General features: G+C 39.8%; 1 protein-coding gene across 10 annotated transcripts in view; it reads right to left on the reverse strand.

The window, feature by feature from the left end:
- Window positions 1-24420, reverse strand: part of LOC5565055 (synaptosomal-associated protein 25) — a 69012-nt gene that overhangs the window by 7478 nt on the left and 37114 nt on the right. For all 10 annotated transcript variants that reach the window (XR_002501286.1, XM_021849808.1, XM_021849818.1 and 7 more), the window contains exons 5-7: window positions 23223-23340; window positions 15893-16021; window positions 10092-10236 (exon numbers count right to left, since the gene is read on the reverse strand). Coding sequence is in view for 9 of the 10 variants with exons in the window: in XM_021849808.1 (XP_021705500.1) it covers window positions 10092-10236; window positions 15893-16021; window positions 23223-23340 (392 nt within the window). In the remaining variant the exon portion in view is untranslated. The remainder of the gene's footprint in view (window positions 1-10091; window positions 10237-15892; window positions 16022-23222; window positions 23341-24420) is intronic.

Genomic DNA, 24420 nt, shown 5'->3' on the forward strand with positions numbered 1-24420 from the left:
TTCGGGTTGGAAATTTTCTCGACTTCCAAGGGCATAGAGTATCTTCGTACCTGCCACACGATATACGCATGCAAAAATGGTCATTAGCACAGTAAGCTCTCAGTTAGATTCTACCCCATTACCCCGAATGCCATTTCCCCGAATTCCATTACCCCGAATGCACCATTACCCCAAATTCCATCACCCCGAATGCTATTTCCCCGAATTCACAATTATCTTCACATGATGATATGGATGACATTTCCCAATGATTTTGGAATTCGGGGTAATGTCATTCGGGGTGATGGGTCGTTCGGGGTTTTGGAATTCGGGGTAATGGCGTTCGGGTTTACGGCATGCGGGGTAATGGGGTAGAATCCTCAGTTAATAACTGTGGAAGTGCTCATAAGAACACTAAGCTGAGAAGCAGGCTCTGTCCCAGTGGGGACATTAATGCCAGAAAGAAGAAGAAGAAGATATGGGCAGAATATTTGAATTCCAGCATGATTTTGGAATACATATTTGTAAAAATTTTCTTGTCGTATCATTTTGACCCATATTCCGAACACTTAAGACTTACAGTAACTTTATGAATCAGCTGATAATTGTGAACAATTCAATTTATTTGAAAAATTAACCCGTAAAACGAAGGGTTATGATATTTTCGCATTGTTTTCAGAGAAACACTTTGGCGCCGTCCAAAAGTTACGTAACGCTCTATGGGGAGGGGGAAGTAGGCTCGAACTAAAACAAAAATTTAAAAATTTTCATACAAAAAGCGTTACGGACGGAGGAAGGGAGTCGAAAATTGCTAATTTTCGCGTTACGCAATGAATGGATGCTACCTTTGCTTAAAATGTTGAATACTGTGCTCTAACTAACATATAAAGACTGGAACGTGCAAAAATTGGTCAACCCCAAATTAATATTTTTTTTCCATTGAAAATGCATTAAACAAAACCTGAAATGCTGCATTTGAAAGTTGAATGCATATACAATGGTTGCTATGATGAGTTTTCACCTTTTGCTCTCCAGTTTCCAAAATGACGTCCAAGTAAGAAGAGCAGCGCACGAAACTTATGTGAAAGCGGATTTCAAACTGCTTTCGGGACTGGAGTTTTATACACGTCAGTTCGGATTTGACAAACTAAACTAATAAACGAACTTTTTTACTTTAAATATATGAATTAAGTTACCAAATGAAAATAAGAAGGATTTTGTATTATGAAATTTGACTGAAAGATACAATTTTTTTGTCGACCAATTTTTGCGCGTTCCAGTCGTTATTCCGACCATCGAATTGTAACAAATACAACTCGCTTGGAACAACATTGTAACGTTCAGTTGAATATTACTTCTTCTTTTTCTTCTCTCTGGCGTCCAGATGCTGTTTCCTAACATAGTGTTCTTATGAGTTCTTCCACAATTATCGACTGAAAGCTTCATATGCCAATGAGTTATTGCAGGTCATTTTTCGGTTCTCACCGCAACAAAACAGAAGCGCCACTGTATATGGTGTTTAACAGTGATCCTTTGTAAGAGAGATTCATGGAAGCTGACATTTCTGTCCAAATATGAGTCAATCGAGCAGCGAGAGCTGTCAAAGTGTGAGCCAATAGGCCTTTTCATGTGACAGGTCCGTCTATGCATTTGTTTACATCGGTGGAGGACCGGTGCATACACGAGGCTGTCATTTTTATAGAAGAACTGTCAAAGAACTTCTCGATCAGCTGTTTTGGAACGTCTTGTGAATAGGCCTATCGAACATGCGTTATGTTTGTTTTGAATTTTTCTTGAGGAGTAATGTAATCCGCTTGAAATTATTTCAGTAAAAGTTGTTTTGCATAGCGGAAAAAAATGTGAAATATTTTGCTTTTTTGAATTTTTGTCAATGCAATATTATTTAGTTGTTGATTTTTTTCTGCTGGTTTGTTTGGAAATGTAACACAAAGATCTATAACGAAACAAAATACACATTTTAGCAATCATGAAGTCATGTTCGTGTTACGAATGTGTCGAGAATAATGACGACGAGCAAACTCAGTACTGCTGGTCTGTTGCCAAATCTTTACTTCCGCTTATCTCTCATATAAAGGATCACTAGCGTTTAACGTTTTCGTTCGAAATCGATTAAATGTTCATGAACATCTATCATTTCATTGCACTCACTATCTGTAACACAGTAGATTTGGAGTTGCTAAGTTGTTTTCTAAAATGTTTCTGCATTTTTAGCTACAGATCGCCAAAGTTGTATAAAACACTGGTTTTATTGATGTTTACATTAAATAAAAATAAAATGAATTATCAAACTTTTTTTGTGATCTTATTCTCCATGCATGCAAAAAAGAACTATAACTTTCATTTTAAATGTAATTTGGTTAAAATTGCACGATAAAACTTATAAATAATCGATTTTTTCAATATGCTTTCAGTCTCCGTACAAAATTTTTCGTTTCTTTTATATGACATAATACAATAATTACACTGTTCGACAAAAAAAGTCGATCTGAATGCACAGAGACCGGACACCCCGGGCTTGAAAGTATAAAAATAAACAAAAATAATGGCTTTTTCAGAATGTTCGTGTCTGCCCCAGGTCATATAAAAATTAAAATATACTTGAACATTTTGCATTTTTTATTTAAAAATCTAATCTAATCAATAAGTGTTTTATATTCAGGACAGCGGAATTCATGTGCCATATAATGTTTTTAACTTTAAATACAATATGAAGAGTTGTAATAAGATTTGTAGGGAGCCCTCCCACCTTTTTTTGTACCCTCCCCATTTTTAAAGTATTGCAAATGATGGAATATTTGAATATTTGGGGTTGTCAAAATAACTGGGACAGGCAAAAATTGGGCCAACTTTGGAATGCTGTAACTTTGACAAAAAATGACCGATTTCAATTCTTTAAGAAGTAATGGACGGGTCAACTGATCTAGTTTTGAGGTGCATCCACGGAGATGAACTATGACCACCGGATACCGGTGATAATCCGGATTTCCGGAAGCATGTCTTATGCAGTAAAATTATGACGTGATTTTAGCAAAGGTCTCGGCTAAAAAATCAAAATTTTACTACACATGAAGATAGAAGATCAAATTCTGAAGCGATTGGTGCGCCAAGTATTAAGATCGGTCCAGAAACAACCAAGATATGGCCATTTCCCTGGAATCGGTGCCGGTAGTGGATCCGAATTGGGATCAAACAATTTATTCACTCAAAATATATCGCGCAATATTGTTTTCTCCCTAGCTCATCATAAAATACCCTATTATAAATTGAAAATGAGTCTTGTGCAGATTTGGCCACTCATGGCGCCGCCAAGTGCCCCGGGGGAACCTTGCACAGGGGACATTTCGATTTTGACACCAAAACATATCATGCGACGGTTCATTCTTCATGTCTTGCCGTAAATAGGGCAACTGTAGACTCAAAATGGATAGTTGACTACAGTGGCCACTTTTGGGACCACCGGATATCCCTGAGGGAGGCTGTGATGTCCCCAATGACAGATTCCTCCGGGAAATTCCGGTGGTCTTAAAAGTGGTAGGTTACTTAGGGAACTATAGGAGGTCTCTAAAGTGGCCATTCTAGTTAAATATCAATTTTCGGTCTACAGTAGACCTATTCATGACTAGACATGAAGAATGGGCCGTTGCACGATGAGTATTGGAGCTCAATTCCAATTGTCCCCAATCATAGGTTCCGTAGGGGACACCCGGTGGTCCCAGAAGTGGCCAATTCAATTAAATTCCCATTTTGAGTCTACAGTTACTTTATTTACGACAAGGCATGAAGAAAGAGCCGTCGCATGATATGTTTCGGTGTAAGAACAGAAATGTTCCCAATGACAGGTTCCTCCAGGAAATTCCGGTGGTCACAAAAGTGGCCACTGTAGTCAATTATCCATTTTAGGTCTACAATAGCCCTATTTAGCACGAGAAATGAAAAATGAACCGTCGCACGATATGTATTGGAGTTCAATTTCAATTGTACCTAACTACAGGTTCCCTCGGGGACATCCGGTGGTCCCAAAAGTAGTCACTGTAGTCAAATATCCATTTTGAGTCTACAGTTGCTCTATTTACGACAAGACATGAAGAATGAGCCGTCGCATGATCTGCTTTGGTGTCAAAATCGAAATGTCCCCTATGCAAGGTTCCCCCGGGGCACTTGGCGGCGCCATGAGTGGCCAAATCTGTACAAGACTCATTTTCAATTTATAATAGGATATTTTATGATGAGCTAGGGAGAAAACAATATTGCGCGATATATTTTGAGTGAATAAATTGTTTGATCCCAATTCGGATCCACTACCGGCACCGATTCCAGGGAAATGGCCATATCTTGGTTGTTTCTGGACCGATCTTAATACTTGGCTTTCCAATCGCTTCAGAATTTGATCTTCTATCTTCATGTGTAGTAAAACTTTGATTTTTTAGCCGAGACCTTTGCTAAAATCACGTCATAATTTTACTGCATAAGACATGCTTCCGGAAATCCGGATTATCACCGGTATCCGGTGGTTCTCCGTGGATGCACCTCAAAACTAGATTAGTTGACCCGTCCATTACTTCTTAAAGAATTGAAATCGGTCATTTTTTGTCAAAGTTACAGCATTCCAAAGTTGGCCCAATTTTTGCCTGTTCCAGTTATTTTGACAACCCCCTGTAGAGTAAGGTGGGGCAAAAGTTCGACCTTAGTGGTATAATCAAAGTTTCCAGGAAAATAATAGCAGATGAAACAAAACAAATACTATACAGCGAACCTTCAACATATTGGCTATAACTTTGCTGAACAAACTTGTGTCAAAATATTTACCCATTTTTAGTTATAACAGTTTCAAAATTGATTGTCTTAAACGAACTTTTGCCCCACCGGTGGGGCAAAAGTTCGAATCTAGAGTGGGGCAAAAGTTCGTTGGCAAAAACACAAAATATCAATACTTTTATGCCAGGCATACTTTATACCAGCCGTAAACTTATGTTTTCCGAAAATTACACACTAAATTTTCATCAAAAAATACCCAAAACAGGGTTAATTGTAATACACCCAAAAAATAGCAGTTTTTCGCAAAACTAAGTGAAAATGTAAAATTGTTGTGACATTTTTCGCACGATCAGGCAAATTTCGCTAAATTTGAAGATAATATGTAGATTTCAGGAAATTTGAAAAATTTTCCGTGGGTTTATATATGGGTCGAACTTTTGCCCCGCAGATTCGAACTTTTGCCCCGCTATGGGCCAAAAATTGATTCTAACTATTTATGGAAAAATTAATACACGTCAAAGCATCCTTATGATAGGCCTAGAAACGCCCTTACATAAAATATTGAAAAAGATTTTATCTTCATTTGATTTCATGCATCGAAAGTTTGACCAAATATTACAATATTTACGGTGAAAAACAACAAATAGCCATAACTTTTCCAAATCTCAATCGATTTTTATAATATTTGAAGTGAAAGTCTCTTACTTGAATAGCATTCGAACCACCATGACATTTCTAAGTTTTGATTTGATTTGAGCTAGAAATCTTAAAAAGAAACTCTTGCCCCACTCGAACTTTTGCCCCATTTTACTCTATATCAAATATTCCATCATTTGCGATACTTTAAAAATGGGGAGGGTACAAAAAAAGGTGGGATGGCTCCCTGCAAATCTTATTACAACTCTTCATATTGTATTTAAAGTTGAAAACATTATATGGCACATGAATTCCGCTGTCCTGAATATAAAACACTTATTGATTAGATTAGATTTTTAAATAAAAAATGCAAAAAGTTCAAGTATATTTTAAAAATGACCTGGGCAGACACGAACATTCTGAAAACGCCATTATTTTTGTTTATTTTTATACTTTCAAGCCCGGGGTGACCGGTCTCTGTGCATTCAGATCGACTTTTTTTGTCGAACAGTGTTATATAAACCATCAAAACATAACTTTTGAGCATCGAAAGTATTATGAACTTTCATGATAAGTATTGTTAACAAATGAAGTTTGAATTATGTGACAAATTAAACAAATAAATTTCCAAACAGGCTGGCAAACTTGCACACAAGTTGACTGGAATAGTCAACATTTGCATTTTCAACAGCTAATATTTCAAAACTAAATATGCTATGATATTTTTGAAAACGGAAATGGATTCTACAACTCTTAATTTAGTAAATAGCGGTATGGCGCTTGAGACAAAAACGTGTTCCACAGTGTAATTCAATGATAGATTTTCATTTTTTTTTAGGTTTCGACTATGGATGTTATGTCAGAACTTTATCCGGTGGTCCCAAAAGTAGTCACTGTAGTCAAATATCCATTTTGAGTCTACAGTTGCTCTATTTACGACAAGACATGAAGAATGAGCCGTCGCATGATCTGCTTTGGTGTCAAAATCGAAATGTCCCCTATGCAAGGTTCCCCCGGGGCACTTGGCGGCGCCATGAGTGGCCAAATCTGTACAAGACTCATTTTCAATTTATAATAGGATATTTTATGATGAGCTAGGGAGAAAACAATATTGCGCGATATATTTTGAGTGAATAAATTGTTTGATCCCAATTCGGATCCACTACCGGCACTGATTCCAGGGAAATGGCCATATCTTGGTTGTTTCTGGACCGATCTTAATACTTGGCTTTCCAATCGCTTCAGAATTTGATCTTCTATCTTCATGTGTAGTAAAACTTTGATTTTTTAGCCGAGACCTTTGCTAAAATCACGTCATAATTTTACTGCATAAGACATGCTTCCGGAAATCCGGATTATCACCGGTATCCGGTGGTTCTCCGTGGATGCACCTCAAAACTAGATTAGTTGACCCGTCCATTACTTCTTAAAGAATTGAAATCGGTCATTTTTTGTCAAAGTTACAGCATTCCAAAGTTGGCCCAATTTTTGCCTGTTCCAGTTATTTTGACAACCCCCTGTAGAGTAAGGTGGGGCAAAAGTTCGACCTTAGTGGTATAATCAAAGTTTCCAGGAAAATAATAGCAGATGAAACAAAACAAATACTATACAGCGAACCTTCAACATATTGGCTATAACTTTGCTGAACAAACTTGTGTCAAAATATTTACCCATTTTTAGTTATAACAGTTTCAAAATTGATTGTCTTAAACGAACTTTTGCCCCACCGGTGGGGCAAAAGTTCGAATCTAGAGTGGGGCAAAAGTTCGTTGGCAAAAACACAAAATATCAATACTTTTATGCCAGGCATACTTTATACCAGCCGTAAACTTATGTTTTCCGAAAATTACACACTAAATTTTCATCAAAAAATACCCAAAACAGGGTTAATTGTAATACACCCAAAAAATAGCAGTTTTTCGCAAAACTAAGTGAAAATGTAAAATTGTTGTGACATTTTTCGCACGATCAGGCAAATTTCGCTAAATTTGAAGATAATATGTAGATTTCAGGAAATTTGAAAAATTTTCCGTGGGTTTATATATGGGTCGAACTTTTGCCCCGCAGATTCGAACTTTTGCCCCGCTATGGGCCAAAAATTGATTCTAACTATTTATGGAAAAATTAATACACGTCAAAGCATCCTTATGATAGGCCTAGAAACGCCCTTACATAAAATATTGAAAAAGATTTTATCTTCATTTGATTTCATGCATCGAAAGTTTGACCAAATATTACAATATTTACGGTGAAAAACAACAAATAGCCATAACTTTTCCAAATCTCAATCGATTTTTATAATATTTGAAGTGAAAGTCTCTTACTTGAATAGCATTCGAACCACCATGACATTTCTAAGTTTTGATTTGATTTGAGCTAGAAATCTTAAAAAGAAACTCTTGCCCCACTCGAACTTTTGCCCCATTTTACTCTATATCAAATATTCCATCATTTGCGATACTTTAAAAATGGGGAGGGTACAAAAAAAGGTGGGATGGCTCCCTGCAAATCTTATTACAACTCTTCATATTGTATTTAAAGTTGAAAACATTATATGGCACATGAATTCCGCTGTCCTGAATATAAAACACTTATTGATTAGATTAGATTTTTAAATAAAAAATGCAAAAAGTTCAAGTATATTTTAAAAATGACCTGGGCAGACACGAACATTCTGAAAACGCCATTATTTTTGTTTATTTTTATACTTTCAAGCCCGGGGTGACCGGTCTCTGTGCATTCAGATCGACTTTTTTTGTCGAACAGTGTTATATAAACCATCAAAACATAACTTTTGAGCATCGAAAGTATTATGAACTTTCATGATAAGTATTGTTAACAAATGAAGTTTGAATTATGTGACAAATTAAACAAATAAATTTCCAAACAGGCTGGCAAACTTGCACACAAGTTGACTGGAATAGTCAACATTTGCATTTTCAACAGCTAATATTTCAAAACTAAATATGCTATGATATTTTTGAAAACGGAAATGGATTCTACAACTCTTAATTTAGTAAATAGCGGTATGGCGCTTGAGACAAAAACGTGTTCCACAGTGTAATTCAATGATAGATTTTCATTTTTTTTTAGGTTTCGACTATGGATGTTATGTCAGAACTATATTAGGCAATAAAATCAGCAGAATTGGGTTCAGATATTTTTTTCCGCCTCTCCGCTGGTTCCAAATAGATTATTTTATTTTATTTTAAGGGGCCTATTTTGTAAATCGAGCAGATTCATGTGACTCGTCTGTAATCACTGTCGATCAAAGTAAGCATGCATATTTCAGATGTCACCCGTCGACTCCCATAGTAATCCAGTCACATAGAGTGACAACTGTCGAGAAACTCGAGTGACAGAGCCGAGTCGAGCGATTTTTTTGGTCGACAGTGACTCCAGTCGAGTCATTTCGATCGACTCGACTTATAAAATAGACCCCTAAAACTGAGAAATTTGGGTTCCAACTTCGTCTTTTTGAAAAAAAAAAAACAACTCAGATCTGATAGAACAAATCTTTTGAGATATATCTGATATTTATTTGACGTTCTATAACTATGAAGTTTGCCACCCAAATTTGCCAGAATCAATGAAGCTTCGATTGTACAATGAGCACTATGCTTTATATTTCTAGATTGATAACGGTGCCGGCCACGTTCTTATATCCATCGAAGAGATTAAAGAATGTTAATTAAATAGCCGTTGTTATTGGGAAACCGAAGAATCTCCTGAATTTCCCACAGCTACCAGATGTGTTTTGTTATTTATGGATGAGATAATCAACATATCGATAGATAGAACTGATGATATTTGATGCCATTATCAAGTATCACGCTGTGATAGAGCAAGAGAACTTTTAGGAAAAATGTTACAAATATGAGAAAGGGGCGGGCCTGGGATTGAACCCACGACCTTCCACTCAGGAAGCAAATGCAATACCCATTAAAATACCCATCCCGTCTTTGTATTTCTGCAGTTCTGGCATCCGTAGACGAAACTATATTCAGACAAGTTGTTTTCCATAACATCCAAAGGTGCTCAAAAAACTAAACATCCATACGATTTAGTTGGAGCAAACACGAAATCATTGCGCAACAATCGATCTTTTTTCGTTGATCTTTAAGAATGTACTACATTTTACAAAACAAAACGCACTTTTTGCATATCTAAATAAAATGAACTAAAAGTATAACATTATAAAGGGAACGAACGTCATTTACATTACCGTCTATTTCTGCTCTATTTCCCGGTGTCCTCAGTGCGAGTGATTTGGTGATATTCTAATGGATTGAGCTTACACCGTATTTGGATTGATAAAGCAACCTAATATATTACAGGCGAAACATAAAACACTTTCTAACACAGTCTAACAGAAGAAACTAAATTATCTTTATAAATAAAAACGATTCCTGCTTTTGTACAGACACACCAAGCGAAAAGAAGTGCAAAGCCCAGTGAATACACAACAAATTACATTGTTCAATTGAGATTTAGTGTTAAATAATCTGATCAGAAAAAAATACTCATGAAGAAAAAATCTCCCTAAATCAAATCTCTTTCGATTGTGTCTTCATAAATATCACTAGTAAATCGCAGGGTGTTAGTAAACACTTAAAACCCGTGCCTCTGTTTAGCCCTACACAAACGGTGTTTTCACACACAATTGTTGATTCCCTTTAAATTACACCTCTAGATCTTACCTTGCGATTGATTCTATCAATCTGCCTGTTCTGATTTTCAAGTTCAGATCCCATATCCAGGGCCATGTTTCTCAAGTTACCAATCATTGTGTTCACTTGGCCCATATTTTCCTCCATCTCGTCTTCTCTGGCGTCGTTCGTTATTCTTTGGGGAGAAAAATTCAAGCAAAAGCGATTATTCAACGTGCCAAGTAGAATGTTTCCATTCCTTATTTTAGGACAACACTGATCTTGTACTACGGTCGGTATCTCGCGATACTGTGGTGGATATATTGCAATATTGTCAAGCAGACATATTATGACAACGATATTCCGATGAACACCAGGATTATTGGCATAATGAAGATATTCATCTGAACACCATTGTGGCAACAGTTACGAAACGAAACAGTAGAGTAGGAACCGTGTATCGTCATTGTGAAAGTATGTACAGTGAGTGAACTCTTCTTCTATCGCATTGTACTGATGTTTTGCATAATTAGTTTGAACTAAAGCATCCAACAACGCACTTCGGCTAATACGTGGTATGGTTACATTATTGAGTATGTTTGTATGCTAAATTTTGGCGAGCTGACATTTTCAGCAGACTTTCAGGACATAACATTACGCGATTTGTTTGCTGAAAATCTCAGCTCTACAAGACTCAAAATAATGTTGCTGAGTTGATCTATCTATCTATATGATTTTTTTATCACTGTTCAAGCACTTAACCACTCTTCTTACTAACGTATGAGGATTTTGTTCCTCTCACTGGAATTGGCCTTTCTTTGCACTTCTTGGCTCAATTTCTTGGGGAAATGTTTTCCCACCACACTACACAGCACAAACGGGACGATAAGAATCGATTTATCAACCCGCGGTTACCATTCGGACACCACAAAAACCGAAAGCAACAAATTGTGTGTGCAAACGCGGCGGAGTGACGATTTCAACTGATTTATTTCTCTTATGCTACTATTTACAAGTTTCTATGCTGCGCTGTTTGACAGCTGCGTGTTTGACTTTGCACAGTGGGGTTGCACACTGGGTGCGGTGTATGATATTACAAATAATATGTTGGAAATTTCATTCCCTTTTCATGAGGGTTTTAAACATTCCGGCCGCCAATGAAATTTCGTGATTTTTCCTTATCATCGGCGGAGGAACTTCTTCGGACAGAGGTCGTCAGCTGGAATAGGCGTTGGGTTCACGTTTGGCGCAGCTGGCACAGGCCACTTTCCAGCTCCGGGATTTCCATGGATGGTAACGGATCATTGCTGGAAAAGCGGAACATCTGTGGCCAGATTGTTGGAAACGAAAATGAAAAAAGTGGTACTTAACTTAGGTCAAGTCCGGTCCATGGGGCGAACCCACATGGAAGGCTTAACTCTTTACAGTTGCATCAGGAACCGCTCGATTCCCCCGAGCATGGGCCAGGAACTCGTCTGGCGACTCATTTCCCCGAGTAGGGGCCGGGAACTCGTCCGGCGGCTCTATACCCCGAGTGCGGGCCATCTTCTGGCGGACTGTTTGCGTCGCAGTAAATGCGCGCGATTCTTCTCCTGTGACTGTTGAATAGCCTGAGGCTGGCGTTGAATATCTTGGTGAACAACCTTGGTAGCAAGAACGGTGCCAACGGATTCGAAAGGCTGCACTTGGGTGACTCGCACCGGAGAAGTGTTGGTGGTTTTGCGTGGACGGGAATTATGCAACGGTAAACGCTCTGCTGTACCAGATTCCGGCCGCCAAGAGACCGACATTTCTGCCGAAGAGCATGACAGCGGCAAGCCGGGATCAACATGGTGCTCTCTCGTCACGAGGAGTTCGTCGTTCACAAGCTGGGGGTGCAGGAACTGAAGATTAATTTCGTGATAAACCTTCTCAGTTAATGGCAGGACGATCGAGCTGTCTTCGGAGTTTTCAAAAGCGTTTGATTTGGCTGGAACGTGCTTGGGTAGCCTCGAGTGGTCCAATTCGTCAAGACATGACGGTCCGCTCGACCAGAGAGGAGCATTCTCGGTAGGTTCTCCGAGGGTGCCTGGATTTTTGATACAACGGCTACTGGAATTTTCATGATTCTCCAGCGCATATTCTCCGGAGACCACCCATCCGAATTCAGTGTTCTGGAGCAATGGCAGATCGTTGCCGAGATGAATCCGTCCGTCACGAAGAACATGGAAGAAATGGGCAGCTCCCAGGATCATGTCGACGTTACTGGTGACAGCGAAGGTTGGATCAGCGAGGTTAACGTGATGTGGTATCGACCACTGATGAACGTTGACGGAACAATGTGGCAGCTTCGTGGTAATCGACGGGAGGATCAGCATCGAACTTTCCACGGATATTGGCGACATCCGTGAGAAAACGGTCACTTTAGCTTCATGCTCGACAAGCGTGGTAGTGTTGCCAATTCCGCTGACAGTGATTGGTAGTGGTAGTTGAACTTGTGGCAGTTGTAGCTTGTCGCACAGTCCGGCAGACACGTAGTCTCGTTGGGACGCACAATCCAGCAAACAACGAGCGGTGATGGTACGGCCTCTACTATTCCGGATGTTCACGAGCGCAGTTGGAAGAAAGACGGTTCCAGTGATCGCGGCTTGGGATTGCGAGACCAGAGCGCACTGGAGATTCCCGGAAGTGTCATGAACACCGAAATAAGGATTAACGGAAGCAGTAGAAGTTGACGGTTGCTGAATTAGATGCTGAGAAACGAACTTCGATGGCTCCGTACTTGGTCGGACTTGTTCAAAGGCGACGTAACAAGTCGAATCAGCAGACTGAGTGTTAGAAGTGGGCATGATATCGCTGGCATCCGTGTGAAGCAGCGTGTGGTGTTTTCGAGAGCAGACTCGGCAGCTTGTGCCCGAGCATGTTTGGGCGATATGGGAAGAGGAGCGCAAACAATTCATGCACATGTTTCCTTGCCTTACCAGTTCGGTCCGGCGGCTGACGTCTAGGTTCTGGAACTCTGGACAGTGAAACAGGAAGTGATTCTGACCACACTTTTCACAATGCCTTTCCGGCTTACTGGGACTGGAACTGTCTGGTATCGGGTTAGATGCCTTGTTCGGCGGCGATGCTAGGAGATATCCTGCTGATTTTGTGGGGGACTTGGTGTATTGACGAAGAGAAGTATCGAACGTGGCTGAGGAGACAGCATGCAAGACACGCGAATAGTTCTGGAGGAAGTTCACCATCTGTACGTACGACGGCATGGAAGTCGAATCATCAGCTATGGTGCTCGATGTTGAAGCGATTCCTCCCAGAACCGAAGCTATGTTGTCGGTATCGAGCCTGGTGCAGTAGTTCTCCCATTCTCGGAGTGTACAAGGATCGAGGCGAATCGTCAGTAGGTAGACCAGTAACGAACTCCACTTGTCGGCTGGTTCACCCAAACTCTTCAGAACGGAGATTTGCTGTTCGAAGCGATCGACCAGCGCCAGGAGCTCATCGGACGATTCCTCACACATTGCTGGAGTATCGAAGAGCGTCTTGATGTGGCACTTGATGAGCTGCCGCTTATTCTCGAAGCGCAACTTGAGTGCCCGCCATGCGTCCTTGTAGCCCTGCTCGCTGACTTTTATAGGGTCAAGAATCCTTGCCGCTTCCCCTTGAACAAGTCCTTTGAGGTAGTGCAGCTTCTCGACAGGCCCGATATCGCTCCGGGAACCGACAGCAGATTGAAATGAATCGCGGAAGACACACCACTCCTCCAAACGGCCGCTGAATTTCGGGAGATTGATCTCGGGAAGCCGAATATTCATTGACATGCCGGGTTGGGTAAGATTGGAAGAAGAGGTACTGGTGGCCTTCGCCATTTGCTTCAGGTAGAATGCGCGCAAGCCATAATATCTACTGTCAAATTTCTGTCGCTCACCTTTTAAATCGATAGGGTCCTCCTCAGATGACAAGGCTTCGATTTTGACAGCCATACGATGGAAGTCATCGTAGAAACGTTCAAGCTTCTCAGCCCAAGCCTCTACCTGCTCCTTGCGGGACTCTTCCTTGTCGAAGTTCGTCACGTAGTACTCCAACAAAGCCACGGAGTCCACTACGTTCTGCTTCTTCTGCTGCCACTCATCAATGGTCTTCGCTTCTTCCGCCATTGTTCTTTCCGAACACACTTTTCCACCGCCAAAAAACCAAAAAAATGTCTCACAATCAAAATGTTGTTGATTTGCAAAACTTTATCTTGTTCGAATTTCGTTCACCCACTTCACCACTTTAGCCCACTGTGCATTCAGCAGCAGAAGATAACCACACACTAACAGCCGTCGGGAGTTGAACGACGGGGACGAAAGATTGACTTTTCGTTCAATTTCACTCGCGGTAAAGGGCAAAATGGGGGATTTTCTGGGGAAATCGTACTTCTGTTAGTTCACTAACGACATCGTGATGGCGGTTCTTGAGGTCTAAACGCTATCGTGAATCAGTTTCCGCGCACTTTTACTGGTTCTTCACAGCGGCAAAGTCAAACTTTGCACCTTTTTTCTCGGTTGCTACGATGATCTCGCATCAGTAGCGTGATTTTTTGCCTCTTCTAGGCCTTCGGTGGACACTTTTCACAACACCGGCGGTCCAATATCCGGCTCGAAGGACCAAATTATGTTCAAGCACTTAACCACTCTTCTTACTAACGTATGAGGATTTTGTTCCTCTCACTGGAATTGGCCTTTCTTTGCACTTCTTGGCTCAATTTCTTGGGGAAATGTTTTCCCACCACACTACACAGCACAAACGGGACGATAAGAATCGATTTATCAACCCGCGGTTACCATTCGGACACCACAAAAACCGAAAGCAACAAATTGTGTGTGCAAACGCGGCGGAGTGACGATTTCAACTGATTTATTTCTCTTATGCTACTATTTACAAGTTTCTATGCTGCGCTGTTTGACAGCTGCGTGTTTGACTTTGCACAGTGGGGTTGCACACTGGGTGCGGTGTATGATATTACAAATAATATGTTGGAAATTTCATTCCCTTTTCATGAGGGTTTTAAACAATCACTATTTTGTTAGATTATTCGAAAGTAAAAAAAAATGTTTCTACAAAAAGTGGATACAAATTGTTTCAAATATGATAATTTTTTGAAAACATCGGCAACAAAACTATTCACGTTATTCAATAATTGAATTTGTTAATGCCATACAACGGCAGTATCATTCAACCATTCCAAATTATTTTAAGTGTTTTTTTTTATCATGGAAGAAGAGAATTAATTCCTAATTTATTGGTGTAACATTTTCTCTGAGCAACTATGACTAATTCTAGTTCATACACGCAAAAAAATTGTGCGGTAAAAACTACTATTTTAGGGTGTTAACTTAAGCGCTCGCACCGGCAATTTTCAGCAGACCAGAAATACGCTTGATTTTACCATGTCTGTAGTCGAAATCAGATTGTTGTAAATTATTTCTGTCAAATGTACCAGTAATGTGGGGTAATTCCATGGTAGTTTCAAGAATGGGCGTAGTCAGCTAAAATAGTAATTTTCACTACAGAATTTTTTCCCGTATAAATACAATTATACCCCATTATCCCGAATACAATGTCCCTGAAATCAATAACCCCAAATATCATTAGTTCGGCGTAATGTCATGTGAGGTAATTGTCCATTCGGGGTAATGGCGTTTTTAAATAGACAAATTTCTGCGAAGTTGCATACTTTTTTATAGACACATGCAGTATACAAAGTGATAGTGAAGAGTTCGCATTTTTTTTTTGATAAACATTGCGTAATTTACACGCTTGCATTTTTGTGCTTGCTATTCCAATACACATCGATTAGCAACATAATAGGTCGAATTGTTGACAAATACCTTCCAATGTAACCCGCTTGTGGTCCTAGTCCATTACGGTCGTCCATAACTCTTTGTGGTTGATTATTCACAACTTTACCGTCGTCGTTACCTTTCCATGTGCCGTCGTCTTCCTTAAATGATGCGCTCCTGATTGCATCATTGGGCGGGGTAGTATGGGGAAAAGTTAAGGGTTTATTAGTATAAATATCTGATGGGGAAATATTAGGCTGCGACAAATATGCTGAGCCTGCTTGAAATTCTACAACTCATTTACAGTTAACTAACGATTTTCGTAATAAGATGCTAAAATTTTTATATGGTACGTATTATAGTGAAATGACAAATGACATTGAATTTATGAATACCGTCACATGCTCTATTACCGTGCGTGAGGTTAAAAAAAACCTTAAGTTTCAATCAATAAGAAAAAATATGATTATTTTCAAGTTTTTTAACTTTTATTAAGTGGACCGTTTTAAATATTTTGCACAAAATATATGGTTTGTTAAAAATACCATTGTTCCAAAGACCGTGCATCTGACCTCGACTGCCGGGTGACATTTTGGAACATCTCTCAATTGAATGAACTTGAGCTTGAGCTTGAGCTTGATTGGTCGCCCGTGGATGCACTCCAGTATCGCCAGATCAGCTGCACTTACACAAGGAACCAACCGAATGACTGCTTGGGACTAACAGGCATCCTCAGTGTATAAGTGCTGGTGATCCTTCTATTTTTAGGCAACAATGGCACCTGCCACGTCAGAATGCAGACCAATGTAGGGAAGGGGGAGGAATTGATGATGCATTGAACTGACTCCCACGTAGACCGTATATTCCACTGCATCCACGTCAGTTCATGCGGGAGTGTATGGATTGGGGGAAAGGCATGGCAGAGTGGTTTGCTTTTGAGGTTAGCAGACTGCCTATCTATCAGGCGTAAGAAAGGCGTGCGCGTGGAAGTAGGAAGCGTTAGGGAAACGGTTTCTTGTCCGTCTCTGGTTCTAGCGTTTGCTATGAACGAATAGTTTGAGTGTGATATATTTAGAATGGAAGATAGAAACAAGTGAGAGATAAACAACTACAAAGTACGAGGAAAGGGACGGGCCTGGGATTAAACCCATGACCTTCTGCATATGAAGCAGAAGCGGTAGCCATCAGACCACCAACCCCGTTACTCTCAATTGAATGAACAAAGCACATCATAAATAAAACTTTTGTATCAAACAACGTCCTGAGGTTTGTATGAATGATTCGGGAAATAAAATATATATTTTACTGAGCCATTTCGAAATTATAGCTGAAACACGGTATTTGGAACTCAGAAGCAACCGTGCCCTAATACCGTGTGTTGACCATAGTTGCACAATATCTGTCATATCAACTGATGGATGATGGTCTAAAACTATCAATATCACTCTCAAGCTATCAATGTAATTGTGATTTGACAACCAACAGCACTGAAACGACACCGCCTTCTAGATCATAATCACTGCAGAATGAGAAGATCACGTGGTAATTATCCAAGCTTTTAATGATTTTCGATGACCAACAAACAGATGCCATCATTCCACAGTAATACCAAAAATATTGTACCGATAAGGTGCCGTTTTATTAACTTAATTTAAGACCCAACTTAACCTCTCAGTGATATCCATATTCCATCACCATCTGGAGATGGAATAACCAGCATGATGTTGATGGTATACAGAATAATCTGAGTTGTATCGCAGTCGGTCAGTCGAAATCAGCAAATTATAAGCATTGACCTATGAGAAAAGATGTGTTGTCCAGAGCAAGTAATACTTTATCATGACATAGTAAACTTATATTTCATCACAGCCTACTACAGTTCACCCATCTTGACAGAACACATCGCCCTCGATGTGAACGGCTGTTCTAAAGACATCTTTCATTAGGCTCCAACATTTAGACTCAGTCTTTGCTGTTGTAATGCAGGTTGTTTCAGGGCAATCGTAGCTAATTTTTCTCATCCCAAGCTCCTCTCATATACCTTTTAGAACGAGAGTTCTTCTTCTTTCTGGCGTTACGTCCCCACTGGGACAGAGGCTGCTTCTCAGCTTAGTGTTCTTATGAGTACTTCCACAGTTATTAACTGAGAGCTTACTATGCCAATGATCATTTTTGCATGCGTGTATCGTGTGGCAGGTACGATGATACTCTATGCCCTGGGAAGTCGAGAACATTTCCAACCCGAAAAGGTCCTTGACCGGTGGGATTCGAACCCACGACCCTCAGCTTGGTCTTGCTGAATAGCGGCGTGTTTACCTCTACGGCTATCTGGGCCCCACAGTACGAGAGTTATGCGTCATATTGATTCCGCTCCAATTAATGGCTTCACATTGTTGCTGTATCGATAGCTCTGATGACTTGAAATTTTGACTTTTTTTTTTTCAAAACTTCTGATGGTTCCATCCACCAACAACGTTTTCCACTCCTTCGTTGCATTATCTCGTCAATCATCAATCCTGAATTAAGGGGGGTCTGTAGCCTTGAGGTTACGCTTTCGCTTCATAAGCGGAAGGTCATGGGTTCGATTCCCAGCCCCTCCACAAAAAACCCGTCCAGCCACCAGAAGACGCCTCACGGAGGACCGTGCTTTGGGGAACACATCCATCCTCCGTCAGTATCAGATGGTGACTGAGACAAACTGACCCCACGGAGTGCCTTACAAAAAAAAAAATCAATCCTGAATTATTGTACACTCAGGCAAATGGACTATCGATGAACATAGGAACCCCTTATGAAAATTCGCCACAAGAAATCGGATTGAAATTAATAAATTTGCCTTATTAAACCAGAATTTGAAAACAAAAAACGTCTTCGCGGCAACCTGAAATCGAACCAAGAACCTTGCGATTGATAGGCCCGAGCGTACACCACGCGCCTATCGACGCCTTGATGTGGAGTGATGCTAAAACGATACATATAGCGTTCGTATTGCAATCATCGTTTCACCTTTCATAAGGCAAAATGTATGAAATTCGATAGTCCAGTTCGCTGCGTGTATGCAATGTTGCTGAACAGCGATGGGAAACACGAGGCACAATTAATTTTCCTAGCCTTCAAAACAGAATCTGCGAATGAACCCGAACAATCGTTCGGGTGCTTCATTCGTTCGTGTTCCATTTTCGGATCGTTTCTCCCAGAGGGATGGCATTATAGTTTTCACTATGGTATTTGACAGGTCTTGTTGTGCCTTCTTATCGGGAGCATAAATTTATACTCCAGTTTAAATTTTCACGCACACTCATGTATTTTTAGAATGTTTACCTTCCGTATGAGTGAAAATGGTACAAAATGCGCCAAAAAAGACAAAAACTGCGCAAAGCTGGTATGTGAGAATGTGCATTGAAAGTCTTCGGTTTACTTATCAGTGGTTTAATCCGCGTTCGCAATGGCATTCAGCCATCTATCCCGCGCATCGATATTGGTTGGAAACTTGTGATGCGAAATATTATCATCGTGATAATTGTTCTTCTGATTATGAGAATCGACACCGAAAAAAGGAAACAACACTTCATTGTGGTTTTTATGATAATATATATGAAACTTACTTTTATTTTAAACCGCGAGCTACGCTATGGAAATAATAACGAACAATATGCGTAGATTTTGTGTGCCTAGGTTAATTTTCCCACATTCACACCAGCTGCATAAGGCAATCCATGAGACAGCCGCGATCAGCTGGTTTTTTGTTCATCATGAGGTTTTGACGTTTCGCGATCGGAGTGACCCAATGAGAATATATACCGAGGTGAGGAAGAAGACATATAGTGTGCGTGACATCCGTGTACGGTGCAAAATGTTTCACGACTACAAGCAAACGGGCTCCCAAAAGAACCCGTGTAAATTAGTGACGTAGTTATTTTTGTTTACGTTTTCTCTCTTTACTAATACATAGCCCTTGCTTTTTCTTCCACACCTTAGTATATATTCTCATTGGGAGTGACCGTTCGATTACAAAGGAAAATGTAAAGCTCCGACAACACTCTCATGCTTTGTTTACCCTGCCGTTTTTTTTTCTCTCCCTTATTGTGGCACAGACCTATTGGTCCATATCGCAATGCCCTGCCGTTTTGGTTACATGTACACTTTTAGCTGTCAGTCCTATCGCGAAAAGTCCTCATGGATAGCCTTAAGCCCCAAGCACAATGTGAGCGGCAGCGCGGTACAACGGCAAAACGGCAAGCCCATCTTGAGCTACACTCTACTTGTCAAGTCAATGTTGAAAAGGATTCAGTCAGCATGGCATTGATAAGTAATGTGTAGATCAAGAGGGGCATGCCGTTTTGCCGTTGTACCGCGTTGCCGTTCACATTGTGCTTGGGGCCTTATTGCTTATAGCGTAATAGTATTGGTGAGCGCTGCTTGCGTTCGATAAGAGGCAACAAAATATGGCCATCATATCGGCCCCCTGGTTTCTCCCGACGCTATCATCGGGTTATTTTCCATCCCTTGGTAATGTGAATGGTACGATCAGTGTTACCACAAGTACTGATTTATCTGTAAAGATACAGATTTTCTGATAGTCTTTGGTACAGATCCTGTACGGTACAGATTACAGATTTTCATGAAAAAGTACAGATTGGTACAGATTTTTAGAATTGACTATTTTTCTTACACAAAAATACGTGATACGTGTTATTCGGAACTAATTTCCACAAAACTATTATTAAAAAAAATCACAATTTAATTGTTATTAGAAAAATTTATGTTCACAATACTATGTTCAATTTCCAAATTACCTAGGATTTCAAGGGTTTCTTTCAACCGTTTGTTACAGATTTTGGGTACAGATTTTCAGAATCTGTGGTACAGATAAAAAAGATTTTTTAGCCTTCGGTACAGATAGAAATGTGGCAACACTGGGTACGATCCACGCTGCCTGCTCTTCGCAAAGAACAGTAAAATATTCACTTCGATCATCTTCACGCAGGATCGCAACACGCAGGTGCGCCATGTAAGACGTGGTTGTAATGCGGGTCATTGATTGATTTATTAATTTGCAAAAGAAAATTAATTTGCATGTACCTACTCTGCCCATAAGAGCATAACTGTCCCATATAGATTTTCGTACCAACCCCTGTTTTCCACGCAACATTAATGTTTCAATATATATTTTATAACGCATATAAAAATTTAGCACATTTTGTTTGAAAACGTTGTAGAAAAATATGCAGTTGGTGCAGTCCCATATTGGAAAATAAAGGCATAACAGTCTTCTCATGAAATTTCACTCTAAACAGCAACTGTAAAATGAAAATTATGCTTAAGTTTATATTTTTTGCTGGTCAATAGAAGCAAAACGAGGTGGTGAAAAAAAATTATGACATGTAGAAATGTAATAGAAAATAATGAACATTTGTATGAGAAGACAAACTTCAAACTTTAAGCGCTGGTTTCTCAATGCCTACTTCTTCCATATGGAACCGTTATGCTTTTATGGGCAGTACTGTAGTTTATTTAAATGGTAGAAAACCTGAAACCCCAGACCTCTCATGTTTTTTTAACAATATTTAGGTAAATTAGATTAAATTGAGACGGGGTTGGTGGTCTGATGGCTACCGCTTCTGCTCCATAAGCAGAAGGTCATGGGTTCAATCCCAGGCCCGTCCCTTTCCTCGTACTTTGTAGTTGTATAACTTTCACTTGCTTTTATCTTCCATTCTAAATCTATCACACTCAAACTATCCGTTCATAGCAAACGCTAGAACCAGAGACGGACAAGAAACCGTTTCCCTAACGCTTCCATTCTTCCACGCGCATGCCTTTCCTTACGCCTGATACATGGGCAGTCTGCTAACCACAAAAGCAAACCTCTCTGCCATGCCTTTCCCACAATCCATACACTCCCGCATGAACTGGCGTAGATGCAGTGGTATATACGGTCTACGTGGGAGCCAGTTCAATGCATCATCAATTCCTCCCCCTTCCCTACATTGGTCTGCATTCTGACGTGGCAGGCACCATTGTCGCTAAAAATAGAAGATCACCAGCACTTATACACTGAGGATGCCTGTTAGTCCCAAGCAGTCATTCGGTTGGTTCCTTGTGTAAGTGCAGCTGATCTGGCGATACTGGAGTAGCATCCACGGGCGACCAATCAAGCTCAAGCTCAAGCTCAATATTTAGGTAAATTAGATTTAATTTAATTTAACATAATAACAAAAGCATTTTTTGTGTTTATAGTGCGATGCTATATTTTAAATCTCATCAACAATAAGTGTTGAAATCGGTACATTTTGTGATTCGTATACATGCCATCTATATTAATTTACAATTGTACCTAAAAATTGTCATAAAATTGTTGCGCAATTAGCTCAATAGCCGTCGCACTCCAAGCCAGAGCCAGCAGCACCCAGCCACGCTCGTGCTGTGTACTTCAAGCGTGCTTTTTTTGGGCTCCGTGGACTCAGCACACGATGCGACAAGCAGAGTGTTTGCTTGACTTTGCGAGAAGAAGCAACCTTGCAGTGATTCGCAGGAATGAACAGCGCGTGGATAAATGAATCCTACGAGTGGAAGGGCTTCGCGAGCAACTTATCGGTGTGTTCATTTTGCTTCTTCGGTGTTGCATCCGTTCGCTTTTAGCACACGCAGCGAACTGGACTATCGAATTTCATACATTTTGCCTTATGAAAGGTGGAACGATTATTGCAATACGAACGCTTTATGTATCGTTTTAGCATCACTACACATCAAGGCGACGATTGGCGCGTGGTGCACGCTCGGACCTATCGATCGCAAGGCTCTTGGTACGATTCCAGGTTGCCGCGATAAACGTTTTTTGTTTTCAAATTCTGGTTTCATAAGGCAAATTTATGAATTTCAACCCGATTTCTTGTGGCGAATTTTCATAAGGGGTCCCTATGTTTATCGATAGTCCATTTGCCTGAGTGCAATGCTCTTTGTGACGCAAAAATAAAAAATGAATTTTGGCTAATGGTGGATCCCGAAGATGCGTAGATTATCGTTCGCGAAGAAGATCCGTCGCAACACTGCTTATTTGCTCCGTCTACCCCTACAGGGAAGCAAGATCCGCTGAATCTCACCACGTTTGGTGTTCTCACATTTGAAATTTGCGTTTTAAACGCCGATAGAAATATTTTTAAAACAAGCTCTTAGGCTGACCAAAATTGTAATGGGAATGATAAATTTAGTTTTAGAATTTCAACGATTCAGACATTTTCGAACAACCACTTATGAACAAATATCTATTAAGCAATCAATCGCTATTCGATTCAAAATTAATCCGTCAGCAAATGAGTTGGCTAAAGGCAAAAATATACAAAATTGTTATATTTCTAAAAAAAATATGGTTTCATACTTATTGCAAGGCAAAACGCAAATGCCGCAGCATTTCTCCATTCCACTGAGATTCTTCTCGGCTTCTCGCATGTCGGCGTTGATCTGGTCCATGCCCTCCTCGATTCGATCCAGTTGTTCTGCGCAAATGTGTCACAAAGTACGTATCGGATAAAATGGAGAAACACAGTTATTAGAAATGCAATAAAGCGCTGTCTTTTATATGTTACAATTTCGATGATTTGGATAGTACACATTTTATGGTGGATGATAAGCGTGCTGAGAGGGGATGTAAAATAAATCACGAGGAGTTTTAGTGCAGTTAGACAAGGATGGACTGCGAGAGGTGAGAATGTAGCGATTAATGATTATGGGAAAATGGAAGGCAGTTCTATTGATGGATGAAGACTATAACTAGAAAGGTTTTATAAATTCAAACCGCATGCAGAAATTCAATCCTTGGAAGTAAGGTTTTGCTGGTGTAATTAGGCTCCTTTTTGAGAAATATCAAAAAAGTTCGAAAGATTCTACTATTACTCAGTGAAAAGTATCAAAAAAGGCTACTGTTTGTTATAAACTGGATCAAAGAGTTGAGGGGAAATGTAAAGGGTATGTAGTAAGAATGTTTTTGATAATTGTGTGGTATAAAAGTATAAATAATAAGGTAACAAGTTGAAAACAATGAGTTAAGTTTGTACACACTTTGTAGGACGCATAATCTTAGTTATCTGCCAAGATTAGAAGTAGGAATAGGAGTGAATAAACCACGCTTCTTTATCATGTAACGGAACAATTTGTTTGCTGAATCTCAGTAAAAATTCATAAACCAAATTTGGTACAGTCGGAAAACGAAACTAAGTGTGCACAACAAATGAATTTCTCTATTTGATTAGTATCAGAAACGTATCTAAACCAATTCCGGCTATTAATCCTAACTTATGTATGTTGAAAATGTCAATACAATTGCATAAATAACAATGATATGAATCGAATGAGATGGGTATCAAATCAAACTTCAAATATAAAAAATAACGAACCTTTGACTGAGGAATATTATTTGAAACTATTAGGGATATATTTTCAACATACAACTGCAAGCCGTCCATTAAGTACGATGCTTTTTCATAACTCAATTTCTTCATAGACTGAAACATTTCATCGTAGTACAGATATATTGAATAACTTAACCCATTCGTAATTGACGGACAGCAGGTTAGGAA

Source organism: Aedes aegypti, chromosome 1 (assembly GCF_002204515.2).
Source record: "Aedes aegypti strain LVP_AGWG chromosome 1, AaegL5.0 Primary Assembly, whole genome shotgun sequence".
Lineage (NCBI taxonomy): Eukaryota > Metazoa > Arthropoda > Insecta > Diptera > Culicidae > Aedes > Aedes aegypti.